The following is a 15,524-nucleotide window of genomic DNA, read 5'->3' as shown; positions in this document are numbered from 1 at the left end:
ATGAAGTCAAGAAAAACAACGTCTCTGAAGATACTGAAGACAAAAACAAATGTGGTAAAGAGGAGCAGAGACAGATTTCAGAGGAAAGGCAGTGACTACAGCACCAGGAGTGAAATAGTGCACACATAGAAACTGAGTCCAGAGTTTCAGGGTTTCTTTTTTCTCGTTTTTCCTACTATTTCACAGAAATCATGGTCCTGTTGAGATTCCTCTGTACTCGAGAGTCCGTTATGTCAGTGAAAGCTGATAGAGCTGCACTTGTTTCTTTTCATTAGGAAGCAACTTTTTGATATTTCTCGGAATTATTGTTCTTTAAAATAATGCGCTGAGAACCTTGCTGAAAACAGCAGTTAGGATTATTCTTAAACTAGTTCACTTTACAAGCTAGATTTAAAAATACCACCATGATTTTTAATAGTTGCAAAGATCCTAAGTTTGGATGCAGTCCTGCAGAAAACAAAACACAAAAGAACAGTCGTGACTCTGCTACCAGTTCAAGAGTCATGGCATATATGTACAGAGCTCTGCCATTGCCAGCTCAGCAACCAACTCCTTTCCATCACAAAATAAGCAAATATTATCTCTGGTTGCTCCTAAGCACTTGCTTTAATTTTTCAGATTTGCCCCATCAGTGGTTTCCCCTCTCCTTCAAAGTGAGATATGTGGATGTGAAAATAAAAAATTGAGATAGCAGATTTTCAAACCAAACATTATTTGTTGTGAATAAAAAAATCTTTTTTTTTTTTTTTTTTTTTTTTGCTGTGAGTGCAGCAGGTGAAGCTGGAGCTTGCAAATATTTTGGGGGTTTCTTTGCAGGTGAACTCCTTTCTCACCCTCATTTTCATTGCATATGCAAAATACAAGGTTTTATATCACTCAAGTCCTGTGCTCAGGCCATGCAGAAGACAACCTACAGCTATCCACATCTCTCTGTCCGAGAGCTGACAACGTTACACATCCCTCTGTAGCTAGTGTGCTGCTTGCCAGCAATGCAGTGATCCCCTGCCATCTCACCTCCCAGTACAGCACACCAACTTTTTGTTTAAGTCAGCAGAGACTCCTCTGCCTGTGTCTAAGCCAAGGCTCAGAGGAAAGGGAGCAAATGAAGTAAAACTGGGGAAGAGGCTGGGGATCTAGGATAAGTTGTTCCACCGTCATGGAAGCACAGAGAGGCCAGTCTCTCCTCAGCTCCTCCGTCAGTGTGCCCTCGCAGGCCCCTTCTCCTGTCAGCTTCCTGCCAGTCCTGTTCTTCCCCTCCTTTCGCCACTCCCTCCTTCTTCTCTAGGCCCCATTCGGCAAATAACATCTCCATTAGCTTCAATCCCACCGGCTCAGTTCAAAGGCAACTGCTGTTGTGAGAGGTAAGGTGCAGCCCCACCGCAGCGCAAAGGTGCCCAGATTAGCTGCAAACCTGCTCCGAGAGAGAGTGCCCAAGGCAATGCTGCAAATGTTGGCACAGTGAGGCTGCAGCTGGTACCTCAGCTTATTCAGAGCTAGCCAAAGCATCTCTGTGCTGGAGTGCAACCTGCGCTGTACATGTACTCCCAGCTTATTTAAGCCTGTACCTTTCCAGAAAGATCCCTTTTTAAAATTCTCGATTTATATTTGGAAGATCCTAATTAAGGTGAAAAAAACCCTCATTGGAATCCTTCTTTCATCTCTCTTGCTCTCTGCTTTTTCCAACGCTGCCTTTACCAGATAAGCACCCCATCGAGGTCACCTTGACCTAGCAGAGGCCCCAGCCTGGTAACAATCGAACCAGGCTTGACCATTTTTGCTCTGTAGACCTCGTTTACTGTCAGATTTTATAACCCGATTACTACAGACTTTGGTTAGATTCAGACAGATTGCCTACCAGTGAAGGGCTCAATATCCCATTATCAGATTTGTGAGTTAGCCATTCCTCTTCATTTAGTAATGTAATAGAAAGTGTCAGTAATGTCCTACGGACTTAGGCTTAAAAGGAGTCTCACCTATGCAAGTTGTATGTATATATCTTGAGCTTATATTACACTGTGGAGAGCACCAGGAAAAAATACTTCACAGAATCATACGCAGAACAATAATTTTAAAACATTTTTTTATTTAAATATTAAATAAAACACATCAACTAATCATTTTGGTGTACACCTCATTTAAACATAAGAAATGATTGTTCAGTCATGATAAAAAATAAACTATACATCTTAATTAAACCAATCACATAGTGTCTTTAAATACCCTATTGCATTGCAGTCTGCAGAACAGCACTGTCAAAGATACCTACAAAAAAAACCTCAAACTTTTTAAAATGACCTCTTTCTGCTCCAGCAATAATTCCAAAGAGGTTCTACAGCAATTGGAAAAGGAAAAAAAAAAATACTATGAAAGTAAAGTGCTTGTCATTGCTTAGGACAGGAAACAAAAAGAGATCTGTGGCCTTTTGATCCATGGCGTTTAAACAAAACGAATATTGAAGAGGAAACAATTCTGTGTTTTAAGTACCTGTGCTATCCCTTACAAAACTGAAGGCAGTTGCTGCTCTATGATGAGTTTTTCCTCATCTTCCCCTCTGGTCATCTCCCACAATGTTTTTCTTAAACCACAATAAATTAGCATGAAACTTTGGTGTTTTCTCTGCTGCAAGGCACCAATCATTCAGAAATTCAGCTCAAGTAATTTTTCTCATTTTGAAGCTTCCAGACTATGTAGCAGCAGTGGCAAGCTGGAGATGCACCTATACAGACACACAGGTATTGCACACAGATAAAGAGGTCGCTTATGGAGAGCCACAGAGCGAGCCACACGACATCTTCAACCCTTCCCCCTCCCACTAATTAACGTGGTCAATCTTTGGCTTTTTTAAAAAAGAAGTATCTATATTATTTGCAGATGCGTAATACTGCAAGTTGCAAGAAGCCAAGGTAACTTGAAGGCACCCTGTGTCAAACCAGGGAGATGGGTCCTTTACGCATCTAGACAGAATGAAACTATTTTCTGACATCTGAACGGTAACTTCTGGTCAAGCTGGCTCACTGTTTGCTCACCTGCTTCCAAATTTTGAACACCCGACCCTATTCATTTTTGTAGGGGCATGGTCTGTTCTCCCCTCTATACCCAAGCATAACTTCTATTGATGCCAATAGGAGTCACGCTCTGCCTTAGCAGAGGGTTTTATACCAGAAACACAATATAAGCATATTACAAAATATAAAAAATAACTAGTGTTATATATAGTTTTCTGCTTCCTATTTATATACATATACAGCATTAAAAACCATACATAAAAACACCTACCTAATCCAAAACTTTATTTTTGCTAATATGCCAAAAACAAAGCAACCATAAACAAACACCCGAAGATTGTGCTGTTTTACTTGCTTTTTAATACAGTTTTGTTCAGAAATACCTGTACTCTGTTTGAGTAGAATTCTGTTCTAGCCTATTCCTTTTGTCTTTGTCAGTATATAATTATAACCTCAATATTGCACATTTCCCCAAGAGTCAGTTCTATTTGGACCCTGATAATGAAATGCATAAAACATAATTAGCAGCGAAAATAAAAATGTGCAGCACTAAGAAATACCTCTCAGGCATCTTTACAGGCAACCTTCATGAGGGCTTTTTAAAAAGAAAACCCTTCCCACCACCCTGCCAATACTAATGCTTCCCTCCTCAGTGCCTCTGCAGGAATATGAAAAAAACTTAGCATTTATAAAACAATTTCTAAAGATTTAAACCAACAAAATACATGCGTGTGCACAGTTATACACACACACACACACACACTGGGCCTAAACAAACACCCTCCCCACCCCCAAAAAGACCAGATACTATGTAATTTGGAACTTGATATCAAGGGATATATTTTCAAGAGACTATTTCTTCTGTGCTAATTAGAACAGTCTTTTAGTTTTTCCAGCTGACAAATCAAGAAGTTCACAGTTTTCATTTGAAGTATATATATCGGGGAGGTATAGGATAGTGATGTTGGTTCCTTTAGAATAAAATGAATGTTAACTGAACTAAAATAAAATAAAATAAAATAAAATAACCCCAAATGGCAATGCTTCCATTTGTGTCTTCAATGAATGAATGCATAATGGTGCATGCCACTGTTTTTTGTTTATTTTCTTTAAAAGAGGTAATTATCTTCACAAACCCATAAATGAATATTGTGAAAAAGGGAGGCTCTGGTCCCTTCTTTGAAAAGCCTCTCCCTGCTGTGTTCACCACTACTGACAGCTGCTAATCTTGCATAACAGCAGAGCTGTATTGGTCTTGAGTACAGTACCAAAGAGTTCTTCCCCAGCCACTTCCCTCCCTGTCCCCACAAAAGCCCCACCCATCTTCCCCATCATTATTTTTTCTTAAAAAAAAAAAAAAAAAAGAAAAGAAAAAATCAGTTTCTATTCATATTTGTTCAGTGCAAGAATAGAAGAAGCAAAAAGACATACATATTGCTTGTTTCAGTTCTGTAAAGTTGCTAGCTTTCTGAGCCAGACAGCCTCTTCACAATACCTCAAAATTTATTGCTTCTGAGTCGCTCATCCACACGACACCACCCAGCCACACATGCCATGGAACAGTGGTGAAAGTTCTTTGCAAAAAGAGCAGCGTGAGCTGTAGCAGTCAGGGCTCTCATTTGACCAGAACAAATTTCCCTAGTTGGCTGGAAGTCAGGTCCTCCATTTCACAATCCCCATGCTGCAAAGTGACAGCATCATAGCTTGGAGACTGAGCAGAGAAATTCTGTTGCTGAGAGAAGGTGGTGTTGACTGGAGAAACGTTGCTGCTGATATACAGGTGAGTGTCTAGAAGGTGAGCTGCTGAGGACACTGGTGACACGCTTACACCAAAGAAATGGGGTCGGAGCAGTTGGCTGTTGCCACCAAAGGTGAGCTCAAAGGAGTTCTCTCTTTGCAGCTCTGACAACAGAAGCGAATTTGATGTTTTGCAGGTGCCTGTGCTATCAGAGGGGATGCCATTTGTTACAGATGTCTGGGAGGTGTGGGTACAAGTTGGCTGCAGTAGCTGGTGATGCTGGAGCTGGAGCATTCTGAATAAAATCCAAGGGTGGAAGAGGTTAACTTACATTGCTAAGATTGGTTCATCCCTCCTTTTTTGCCCCTACCTTCAAAAATAATTTTCCCCTTTGTTTCCTTCTCTACATCAAGCCTCTCCTTATCCAGCCAGGGCAATTAAAAACAACCACCACCCATGTCACTGTGTTTTCACTCGGCTTTTCCTCATGTTGGGGAGGGAGACTATCACCAAGAGTTACCTAGTCACAAATTGGCCTGCTAATAATAGATGTTCTAGGGACAACACATGCAGATAAACCAGAAGTTCAATTTTCTATCTCACTTCTATGGGAATGAAGAGGTGCCACCACACATGACATGTGAGGCCACTGGAACTCTGCCTCCTTTGTGGGCTGTAACTTTTCCAAATTACAAGGTCTTACACTTCCTTGTCATGGGAAAATTACAGGAGGAGGCAGAGGAGGAAAGAAAGCATTCCCAAAACTAACAAAGAAAAATACAGCCTGCAAAAGGGAGAAGTGTTTTCCCCCGCAGTACCAAGGGCTTCTCAATTCAGCAACCTCCAAGTATTTGGACATCATGATTTCTGAGTCGAACTGTATGCCCTGTGTTACATTTCCCAGCACAGGGAGCCACAGAGGAAATTAAATAGTTTATCTGCTGCTACATAGCTAAGATAAGAAAGGAATTCCCAGTGACTAGAATCACAAACCTCTTTTGTTGTACTTACTCCTCCTCTACTGACTCCCAGCAAAGCAACTCAAATGGAAACAACGAATCTCCAAGCCAGCTTCTCACCTCTGCTGCTGTAGCACCTCTTCCAGGAGGCTTCTTCCCTCTCTGCTACTTCCACTGCTGCTGTACATGCAGGTGCTTGTCTGTGTGTGTTGGAAAGGGCTCATGCCACTCCTTGCTGCTCGAGATGAGGAGGACTGACACACCTGCCGAGCAAAGCCTTTGATTTTATTCAAGCCGAGAAACCCCTTGGCTCGAGCGTTCTTCCGCAGCTGCTGCCTAAAAGCCTTCAAGCCTGTGGGACATGAGGAAAAGAAACGCGCTTTAATCCTCCTTAGCATTTCCCTGGGAGCCTACTTTATAGATCAACCTTTCTGGGCAGCTGCCTTCATTTATATGAAAACTAAGCTAAAAGCCATGATTCTTCAGTTCACATTTACCTCTCTGCCTGACAGCCAAAGCAAAGCTTATGCAACAGAACAGGGCTTGGGATGGCTCCACTCTAGTGTGGATGGACACATGCACAGCTAAGGGGATCGCTGCCAGAAACCATGATGTGCAGTCTGTATTTCTGGAAGCAGGAAAGGGGGGCTGCAGTCCCACTCACATCAGGAGGAATATCTTTATGGGCTTGCTGAATCAGTATCCAAGAACCTCTCATCTAGGCAGCTTCTTCAGGGAACCTCACCCTCCTCAGGGACCATGATTATGAGAGGCAGAGTACTCAGGCAGCTCCCATATAATACTAATATTAGGCAAGCAAGTGTCCCTGCCTGCTATGCTTCCAAATTACAGTTGGAAGGGTGTAAACCTCTGGAAATAAAGCAAGGCAGAAGTTACCTTGAGTTAATGAGGTATCAGATGCTCGCCTTCCTTCCTGGAAGCTGACAGGCAGGAGAGAAGCACCTCCCATGCAGCCCTGGGCTTGTAACACCGGAGCGTCAGACTGGGAAGCTAGGAAGGGTGATGTCACCCTAGCTGCAGCTGGGCTCCCCATCATTACTTGACCTGCCAAACAACTGCTCAAGGTCACTGAGCTGTCATTTGAAGACGAAGTAAGGCAGCTATCTGAACTAGTTCCTTCTGTGGGGCTTGCTGAAGAGGAAATGACTATACCTACGGAGAGGAAGGAGAAAAAGAGCATTCCCAAGATGAGCACAGGAAGAAACAAACATGACATCAGAGCATTCTGCCCACCCACACTGGCACTAATGAACAGCTGCGAGTCACAGAGGTTTCCAGCAACTCGTGTCATAGCAGAGCTTGACTCCAGCAAGGGGTCACCAACGAATAAGCTAAGTTTGGGTTCCTGCCCGGCCAGCAGTCCTCTGCCAGCAACTCTAGCACCACTGGGCTATACTAGATCAGGCCCTGCAGTGCTTCTTTAGCATAATATCTCTGACAAAGGAGCAAAAAAGACTCACAAAACAAGACTCCTTCATTTAGTTCAAGGGTCTAGTTGTGTACCAAATATTAGTTAGTGGTAAATTGTTTTTAAACTCAGGCCCCACATACAATAGAAGGCAGTGAAAGCAAGCAGGGATGGGTTATGTCCTGCTTGTGAGAATGCTTCTTTCTAAAATGATCTAGATGAAATACAACAGTGCAGTGTCTCTTCCTGAATATCTATGCTTATTTACAGTAAGACAGAATCATAGAATTGGTATGGTTGGAAGGGATCTCTGGAGATCATCTAGACCAATCCCCAAATAAGTGGCCCGTACAGTGATCAAATCCACAACCTTGGCATTATTAGCACTGTGCTCTAACCAACTGAGAATCAGAGAAGGCAGAGCGCAGACCACGGGGCTCGTCTACCTCAGTCAAGACAAAAATCAGCACATTGTTCTCTGAGCATGTCTGCCACCGTGCTCCTCCTCTGTCCCTTCCCTCTAGCTATGGACACCCTTCTTTCTTCACAAACTTACTTACATGGAGGGGCATGCTGATAGAAATGAGTGGTGACTTCAGCCAGTGTGTGCCTCCTGCTAGTGTTGTTAGGGATGCGGATGGGGTCATATGCCTTAATTTCATCCTCCAATTCCTTCTCTTGCCTTACTTCTTCACTAATGGTGGTTTCCAGTAGACTGTTGGGGGAAATGGATCGGTTCCGGAAAAGTCCGTTGAAGTTGGGATCCACAGGAAAGAAAACAGGCTGCAAAACATGTCAGTTCACAGGTGAAGCACCCTTCACCCTATTTCTGCACTACTTGTTAATGTTCTCTGGCATGTCTTCAGCATGCATACTGTTGAGAGGCTACTACAACACCATACCCAAATGCTGAACAAAAGATTCAAGGAAGAGGACAACAGAAATTGTGACTTTCAGATCAGTAGAACAATTAAAAAAAAAAAAAAGTTGCACACAATTTAGCTCAGAACACCAACCTGTAATGGATTGTTCATGTCACAGTCCATTTCTGCCTGCAAGGGTGGCTGAATCAGGCTCTGAGGTTGCTGGTAAAGCAGAGATGATCGCAGGGTTTCACTAGTGAGACCATCCTGAGACATCTGAAGACAGAAAGTCCCACAGAAGCCATCATGTATACTGCAGTTCCAGGTGAGTTTTCAAACACTGTCAGCTCAAGGAATTTCAAAGACACTATCCCTGCAAGCTTCTTCCATGCACATTCCATCAAAATTAGCAGAGTTACTCTTTCAATGCCTACACAAACACAAAGCTCCTTCTCTTATATGAGGTGATTAAACTGGAAGTGTAATTTAAAAAGGCATCCAGAGCACCCTTTAAAGTGGATGAGGAAAAGAAAGGGAACATTAGAAGAAAACATAAAAACTAACTCAAAGGATACTTCTGAGGATCCTACAGGATGTGTAACAAAGAAGAGCAACTGAACTATGCCTGAGAGGGCAAATTTCCATGGCAGACTTAATCCTCTGGCTCACTAGTGACCAGCACCAGAGGCAGACTATTCTTTGGATCACAATCTACAGCCACTTATTAAGAAATGGGCCATTAGTATTTAATCAGCCTTCTGCTGAAGAACAGTAGGCCTTGTCCTCTGGTTAGAGGATGCAAAGATCAGAAATGACTCTCAAAAACTTCATAGTTACCATCTTATTTTTTCCCAAAGGAAAGAATAGGGGAGGGAAGAGCGCCAAAAGACATAGCCTTCCAGGGAAATAGTTCTCTTCCTTACCTCAACATTGCTGATGTCAGAGCTCCTTGGCCTTTGCTGACGGCCAGTTGCTGGACGACTCAACATCTGGCTGCTTCGATACTCCTTGAGGCGCTCCAAGAGCAGGTAATAAATTGCAGCAAAATGGTTGTAGCTGCTGTTTTGTAGAGACTAGAAGACATTGAGAAGACCTTACTGTTATGGATAACTCAGGACACAACAGCCAGAACTCATCACTAAGGCTACATAACAACACACTTAAAAATAAGTTAAAAACCCAGATCAGTGAACGTTTTATAACAATGAATCAAGGCTGACACTGAATGACACTGAATCAAGACTGAACAACATACACAAGTGCAACATCAGATGTCTGAGAGTCACTGAGGAAGTATCTAAGGGGCAAGCACTTCTCACCTCAACAGTTCTCTGCCTGTCAATGCCAAGTGTTTGCATGATTCCAAGGACCTGTTCATTGTAGTCACCTAGGTTAGAATTGTAGTTTTGCATGGAGAAGGACAAAGACTGCTGCTGTTGGAGAGATGGGTCAGCTTGCATCCACTTGTGCTGCTTTATCTGGGAAATGGTTATTCGCTTGGTTGGGTCCACGACCAACATCCGTCGGATTAGTGTTTCACAATCTGGATGACAAAGAAAATGCATGAGCAAGGAGTAAAAATAAAAGTCCAGCCCCAGGTCACTGCTAAGAAACCTTCCCAGTAACACTACTTCTGATGTCTACGAAAACAGAAGTTAAGTTTCTGAGCAGCTGATGCCAGGTCTTAGTACCACACAGTCAAAACCAGCAGCAGCAAAATCACAAGAGGTTTACATATACTTCATAAAACCAACATATCACTACAGGAAATAAGCCTGAACTGGATATCAGCAGAGTTCAGGTAACCTTTCACCTTGTAGGAGAACTAGCTTTGAGTGGATGCAGTTTACTGATACTAATTCCACTTGAAATAGGTCAGAATTTAGCCCAGAACCAAGTCATTACAACTTCCTGAGCTGCACATACTGCTCATGGCTAAAACTGGTAAAGGTCAGACTTCAAAAGAGAGTCTTCGTCTCAGGAGAGAGAAGCATCTAATTGTTTTCGAATCCAAATCATCAGAGAGGTGATAATACTCTTCCGTTCCTTTTCTTACCAGACTGTTCAAGTGTAAGTATTCAAGAAACAGTGCTAAACCTCACTATTTCTGCTCTCTTTGACAGCACAGCCACGCTGAAATGTACCCCTTTTGCATAGTTAGAATATTCTTAGAACTACATCCATCTCAGTATTGCAGATTAGTCTCACTAAACTTCCCCCCTCCTTTTGTAAGTGGGTATTTCTCCAGCTAGGGAGTCAAATATTTTTCTCATCCACAACAATATTCTAAGAAAAGAAATGACAGCCTTTTAGATGCACCATAAAGCAGATACCAGAAAAGAAAACATGTACAACCATCCCATCAACTGTAAGCGCTGCCCTGCAGAAATTACTCGATACCCAAGAAAGAAAGTGATAAAACCATCTCCACCTGTCATTGCCCCAAGAAGGAACATGACAGCTATTCCTTCCTAATCACCCCTTTATTCATAGCCCCCCTTTCTTTTTTTCAACATTAAGGATCTGAAAAAAGTACCTTCAGACATGAAGTAAGGGATGCGGAATCGCCCCTCCAGCACTCTTTGCCTCAGAGTTGGTAAATTGGGTCCATCAAAAGGCAGAGAACCACAGACAAGAACATACAACACTACCCCAAGGCTCTGTCAACAAAAAACAGCACAGTCTGAATCATTCCAGTAGAAGCAATGATTATGAAAGACTGCAGACCCTAATAAAGCGTGAAGTGCAATTTCTAAGTAATATCAAGCTCACCCATATATCAAGGTGAGGTCCTTCATATTCCTTGCCTTCAAAAACTTCTGGAGCTGCATAAGGTGGGCTTCCACACCAAGTGGAGAGAGGCTCTCCTGATTTGTAGAAGTTTCCAAAGCCAAAGTCTGTAACAAAGGTGAAAGTCTGGAATGATACATCACTAAAACACACATTAACATTTCAGAAGTAGCAAAAAAAGAGAAAGAAGGGAGCAGATGTGCTTGTCATCTCTCTGTCTGTTCATTTAAGCTATTCTCTTTGAATAGAGATTAAATTTGGAGAGATATCAGTAACTATTCTTTTATTTTCAGTTACAATACATCTATAGCATGAATCTAGGGAGACTGAATTTGACTATGTGCCTGATGTTGTTCATAGAGTAACTGTGCATTTATTATTACCTGCTAACTTGATATTCATGTTAGCATCTAGCAGAAGGTTCTCTGTTTTGAGATCCCTATGCACTATATGGTGGCTGTGACAATATTCCACTGCTGAAAGGATCTGCCAGAACTTCTTCCGTGCTTCATTTTCACTTAAGTGTCCATTGGAGGTCAGATGATCTGCAATACAAAAGAGGCATGAGAATTAGAAACATCTGGAGGAAGTTTTCATAATCCTGCAGGTGCAGGTTTTCGATCAGGATATGTATTACTTGGGAAGGACCACAACAAAACTGTGGTTTCTAAATCTAAAGGATTGATAGCCTCAGTAGGGAGAGCTTACCAAACATTTCTCCATTCTTTGCAAACTCAGTAACAATGTAAAGCATATCCTTTGTCTCCATAACCTGTCAAGACACAAGAGGGGGTATGTTAAAAAACGCACACCTCTATAGACTGATTCTTTTTTTAAAAAAATGTATTCTCAAAGACATCAGTTCAATTTTTGTTTCCCACAGTAGCTGGCAGTGAAGGCATCTAACTTTGCACTGCAATATTCTTTCCAAGTAAACTGCTAATGAAAAAAAGATAACAAATCAATGTATATGCACCTAAATATACAATGGCTTCCCATGACCTTGTTCTTCTCACCATACCATGCCACCTAATCTCCCTAAGATAATTGATAAGCATTTCAATACTTTTATACACATCCCTGCATTATTTTATGTTCATATATATACATACAGTTTTACAATTAATTTGGCATGCTTTGTACATGCAAAGACGTTTGAAGTTTAAAGTCTTCCTTTTTTCAAGGTTAGCAGGTACTCAGATCAGGAGAAATATTTGCAACTTGGACAAATAAAATAGTAGCATCCAATACCCCACTCCCGATTGGTATTGACCAGGGCTATGGCAGGCCTCAGAGGCAAGTAACAATAATTTGCTGTTTGTGCAACTGCAGCACTTGATGAATGTCAACAACTGCTTATACGTAGCCAAAAGTTCTATCAATCTATTATCAACTTTTGAATACATCTGATACTGATTTAAATACCACAGAAGGATGTATGATAAATTTAGTCAAAATAGAGCATGTCAATAGAGGAAAAATAAATAACTAAATAAATAAAAGCTGAGTATTTCAAAATTTCTCTTCAGTTTCTATGGTACATCTTTCAAATGCTGCACTTCCCAGAAACTGGATGCTCAAGGTGTTGATGTTTTGCTTTGGAGGCAGAAGGCTCATAAAAGGTTTTTCAAAAAATAATACTAAAAATTAAACAACTATCAATGCTACTTCAAAGGCCCTAATTTCCAGCACTCTTAACATACAACCTTTTTCGAAGACTCTTGTCCTCCCTTCACTACAACTATATACGGACACAAAAGAAAAATAAACAAACAAGGAGCAAAGGAAAAGAGGTTCCCAGTTTTACAAAACTGAAGGAAAGTGTTCTGGGAAAGATGCCAGTTGGATGAAATTAAGACGCTGTGCTGAAACTAAAACAATGATGAAATAATACAAGAACACACACCCTACATTGGTATGTCATCTAATTCCATCCCTGCTTCTCAACCTCCACCAAACAGGTAAAGCATCAGTTACAACAACAAAGAGAAGAAACTTTGCTGAAAAGAAATTATGGTCCACTACCAACGTCATTTGCTCAATCAAGTGAGGTGGTTCAACTAGATGGAATTTAACCTGCTTCTATAAAAGCTTCAAAATAGTATTTTCACTCACATCATTCCACTGAAATGAAAACAACAGAACTGTTAGAATGCTTCTGTATACCTTATACTGCCCTATGGGCAATAATGATGTCAAACGTTACTGCAGAATAATTTCTCTTATGATGGTTAATACTATAAATATCAAGTACTTCAAGTACTTCATATGTGTCAAAGTCTTTAAAAATAATGCCTTGCCTAAGCACCTGTCTTACTAGCTCTTCAACTTTGCACATAAAAAAAATAATAAAAAAGATTGATTAAAGTTAACAAACACTATTATCAGTATAATTTTAATATCGGGTTTATTACTCCACACAGAATTTCAGACCTGCTGCTTCATTTCTTAATCCATTCCTTTCCCCTCATGCTCTTCTATACAGGTCTAGTCAGACTCTGATACATCATCTTTTTAAATTCACATGGCACTATTTAAGATGATTAAGAGGAAATTACACCAAATACTAATTAAATTAAATATTTAGACTTTGCAAAGCAGTCCTTACTCACTGTGATCCTGTTTTCCGCACATTAATTAGTTCTTACTGATAAAAATGACCACTTGTAGGAACTGAACAAATCTAAACCAAAATTCACATTGTGAAGCTCTACAGCGATAGCTACTTTAAATTCCCTTTCAAAACTATGCAAACTAGAACAGAATAACCAAATAGGTTATTTTTTGACAGATCTTAAGATATAAACATTTATTTATTTATTTATTTATTGTACTTAGACTGACTGGGTTTGTTTGTTCGTGGGTTTCTTTTTTTTTTTTAATCCCCTGCACTGATGGTAAATGCAACTTTTGCACTTGCTTCTTTGATACACTACATGAGCCTGAGTCTTCCTCTTAAAGTAAGATGTTCTAGTGTTCTAAATTAGAAAAAATGGGGAGTTAGGAAAGACAAGTTAATCAAACAAGGACAGGTAATCAGTTCCTCTCCCTGAAGCAAACTTCAGTCTGTTTTTTCTTGTAAGTTCTGTAGAGCACTTTGCCAATACTGTCTAATGTACCAGAAACTTACTCAGAGATTGTTGAAAGTCTTTCAAAAACACCAGTTTATTGTAAGTCTACTTTTTAAAAACTGTTTAAATATACATTTTCTCTACAAACATTTGATGTAAATCATGTGCAGGAGAAAAGCACAAGCACATCTTATCTGCACTTAAAAGCTGATCTCTTACCTGATATAGCTTGATAATGTTGGGGTGATTCAAAAGCTTCATTATCTGAACTTCTCTATAAATTTTCTCCAGATTGCTTGGATCTAACCTCGTTTTGTCTATTATTTTTATTGCAACCTGTGGATTAAAAAAAAATAAAACCCCAGATATTACAAAACAGATACTCCTACTGTAAAATTCTCTTTAAAAAAAAACCCATAAATTCATAAAAATCCAGATGAAGCAGACTCAAAAGCACAGACTCAACAAAGCTGATTTCGTTTTTCCTGAACTGCACAAAATTCACAACACATAATGTTTTTATTTTTCTTTTCTACGTAGAAGGACTACACATAAGGTAGCAAAGAGAACTGCAGAAATTAGCACTAGACAGAATTCAGTAAATCTTTTAATCCATCGCAGGCTAGCGGGAAACAGTTTCTTCTAAATGACTATTTTCTATTACAGTGACCAATACGATTTCAACAGATATTGCAAAAGGAACAACAGCTGATGTACATTAACAAATTGCTTTTGCAGAAAGATTAAACATTAAGAGATCCGTGTGTCTGAAACACATACACCGCATGAAAAAAAAATAAAGCCTGTCTAGAGTCTACAAAAGGTCCTTAATTTGCTGGACTCTTAGTAAACTAAGGCTGAATAATTCAATGAAGCTATCACAACACCTAGCAATGTTATTTTTAATATATTCTTGTTTTAATTTTATGTCAGCTCTATTTAATACACCAGGAAAACTTTAAGTTCCCAAGAACAGCCGCATCAACTACTGCTGTATACTCAACAAACCTTGCTAAGTCCGCCAGTCCACTGGACTTTGCATAGCTTTCCGCCTTTCTCTTCATCTTCAGTATCAGTTTATTTTACTATGTTTGCAGAGATAAACCGTCTCGCCACTGCCAGCTCAGCAAACAACATGCTTTTTAACGCACCATACCCCTAGCAAACTCCAGCCTCCGTACGCACCTGCGTTTTGGTTACTCTGTGCCTGGCCAGTTTGACCACCGCAAAATTGCCTTTCCCCAAGGTCCTCTCGATATCATAAAACCCGACTCGCAGCGGCCTTTGCTGGGCTTGACTCGGAGCGGGCACGGAGGTGTACTCTGACATGATCACCATGATTTAGACGGGTGGTGGGCAAGACACGCCGCGCTTACGAAGTGAACATCGGCGCTGCCCGCGGCGGCCGGGCGCTCGCACCTGCACGGAGACAGCACGCACACGCACCCCCGTCAGCCCCGAGCTCTCCGGCCCCGCGGCCGCTCGGCTGCCCGCGCGCCGAGGCGCCGTACCTGGCGGGCGGCGGGCGCTCCCCGCGGCCGCTCGCGCCGAGCTGTGCCGCCGCCGCCGCCGCCGCCGCCGCCGTCGCTAGGTGCGCGTGTGCCCGCGAGTGAGTGAGTGAGTGTGTGCGCGAGGGGTGGGTGTGGGTGTGCGCCGGGGGGCAGGCGGG

General features: G+C 41.3%; 1 protein-coding gene across 1 annotated transcript; it reads right to left on the bottom strand.

Annotated features, from left to right (window-relative positions):
* Positions 1 to 2,066: 2,066 nt before the first annotated feature.
* SIK1 (salt inducible kinase 1) lies at positions 2,067 to 15,495 on the bottom strand. Its single transcript, XM_085297935.1, has 14 exons — positions 15,367 to 15,495; positions 15,041 to 15,274; positions 14,075 to 14,191; positions 11,493 to 11,556; positions 11,168 to 11,329; positions 10,767 to 10,891; positions 10,531 to 10,654; positions 9,314 to 9,537; positions 8,918 to 9,067; positions 8,148 to 8,270; positions 7,692 to 7,914; positions 6,600 to 6,875; positions 5,823 to 6,054; positions 2,067 to 5,038 (listed from the first exon to the last, which is right to left on the bottom strand). The coding sequence occupies exons 2-14, from the start codon at positions 15,191 to 15,193 to the stop codon at positions 4,621 to 4,623; spliced, it is 2,391 nt and encodes a 796-aa protein (XP_085154061.1). The 5' UTR covers positions 15,194 to 15,274; positions 15,367 to 15,495; the 3' UTR covers positions 2,067 to 4,620.
* Between the last annotated feature and the right edge of the window lie 29 nt (positions 15,496 to 15,524).

Source organism: Rhea americana, unplaced genomic scaffold, assembly GCF_003343005.1.
Source record: "Rhea americana isolate MKP2758 unplaced genomic scaffold, rheAme1 scaffold_132, whole genome shotgun sequence".
Classification (NCBI taxonomy): domain Eukaryota; kingdom Metazoa; phylum Chordata; class Aves; order Rheiformes; family Rheidae; genus Rhea; species Rhea americana.
The sequence above is the reverse complement of the archived record's forward strand: the minus strand, read 5'-3'. Positions and strand labels throughout refer to the sequence as shown.

Excerpts from the sequence above, each read along its gene's own strand:
- SIK1 (XM_085297935.1), bottom strand. The coding sequence starts at position 15,193 with ATGGTGATCATGTCAGAGTACACCTCCGTGCCCGCTCCGAGTCAAGCC. Across the intron at positions 14,192-15,040 it reads ACAGAGTAACCAAAACGCAG|GTTGCAATAAAAATAATAGA; the intron begins GTGCGTACGGAG and ends TTTAATCCACAG. Across the intron at positions 10,655-10,766 it reads GACCTCACCTTGATATATGG|AGCCTTGGGGTAGTGTTGTA; the intron begins GTGAGCTTGATA and ends TTTTGTTGACAG.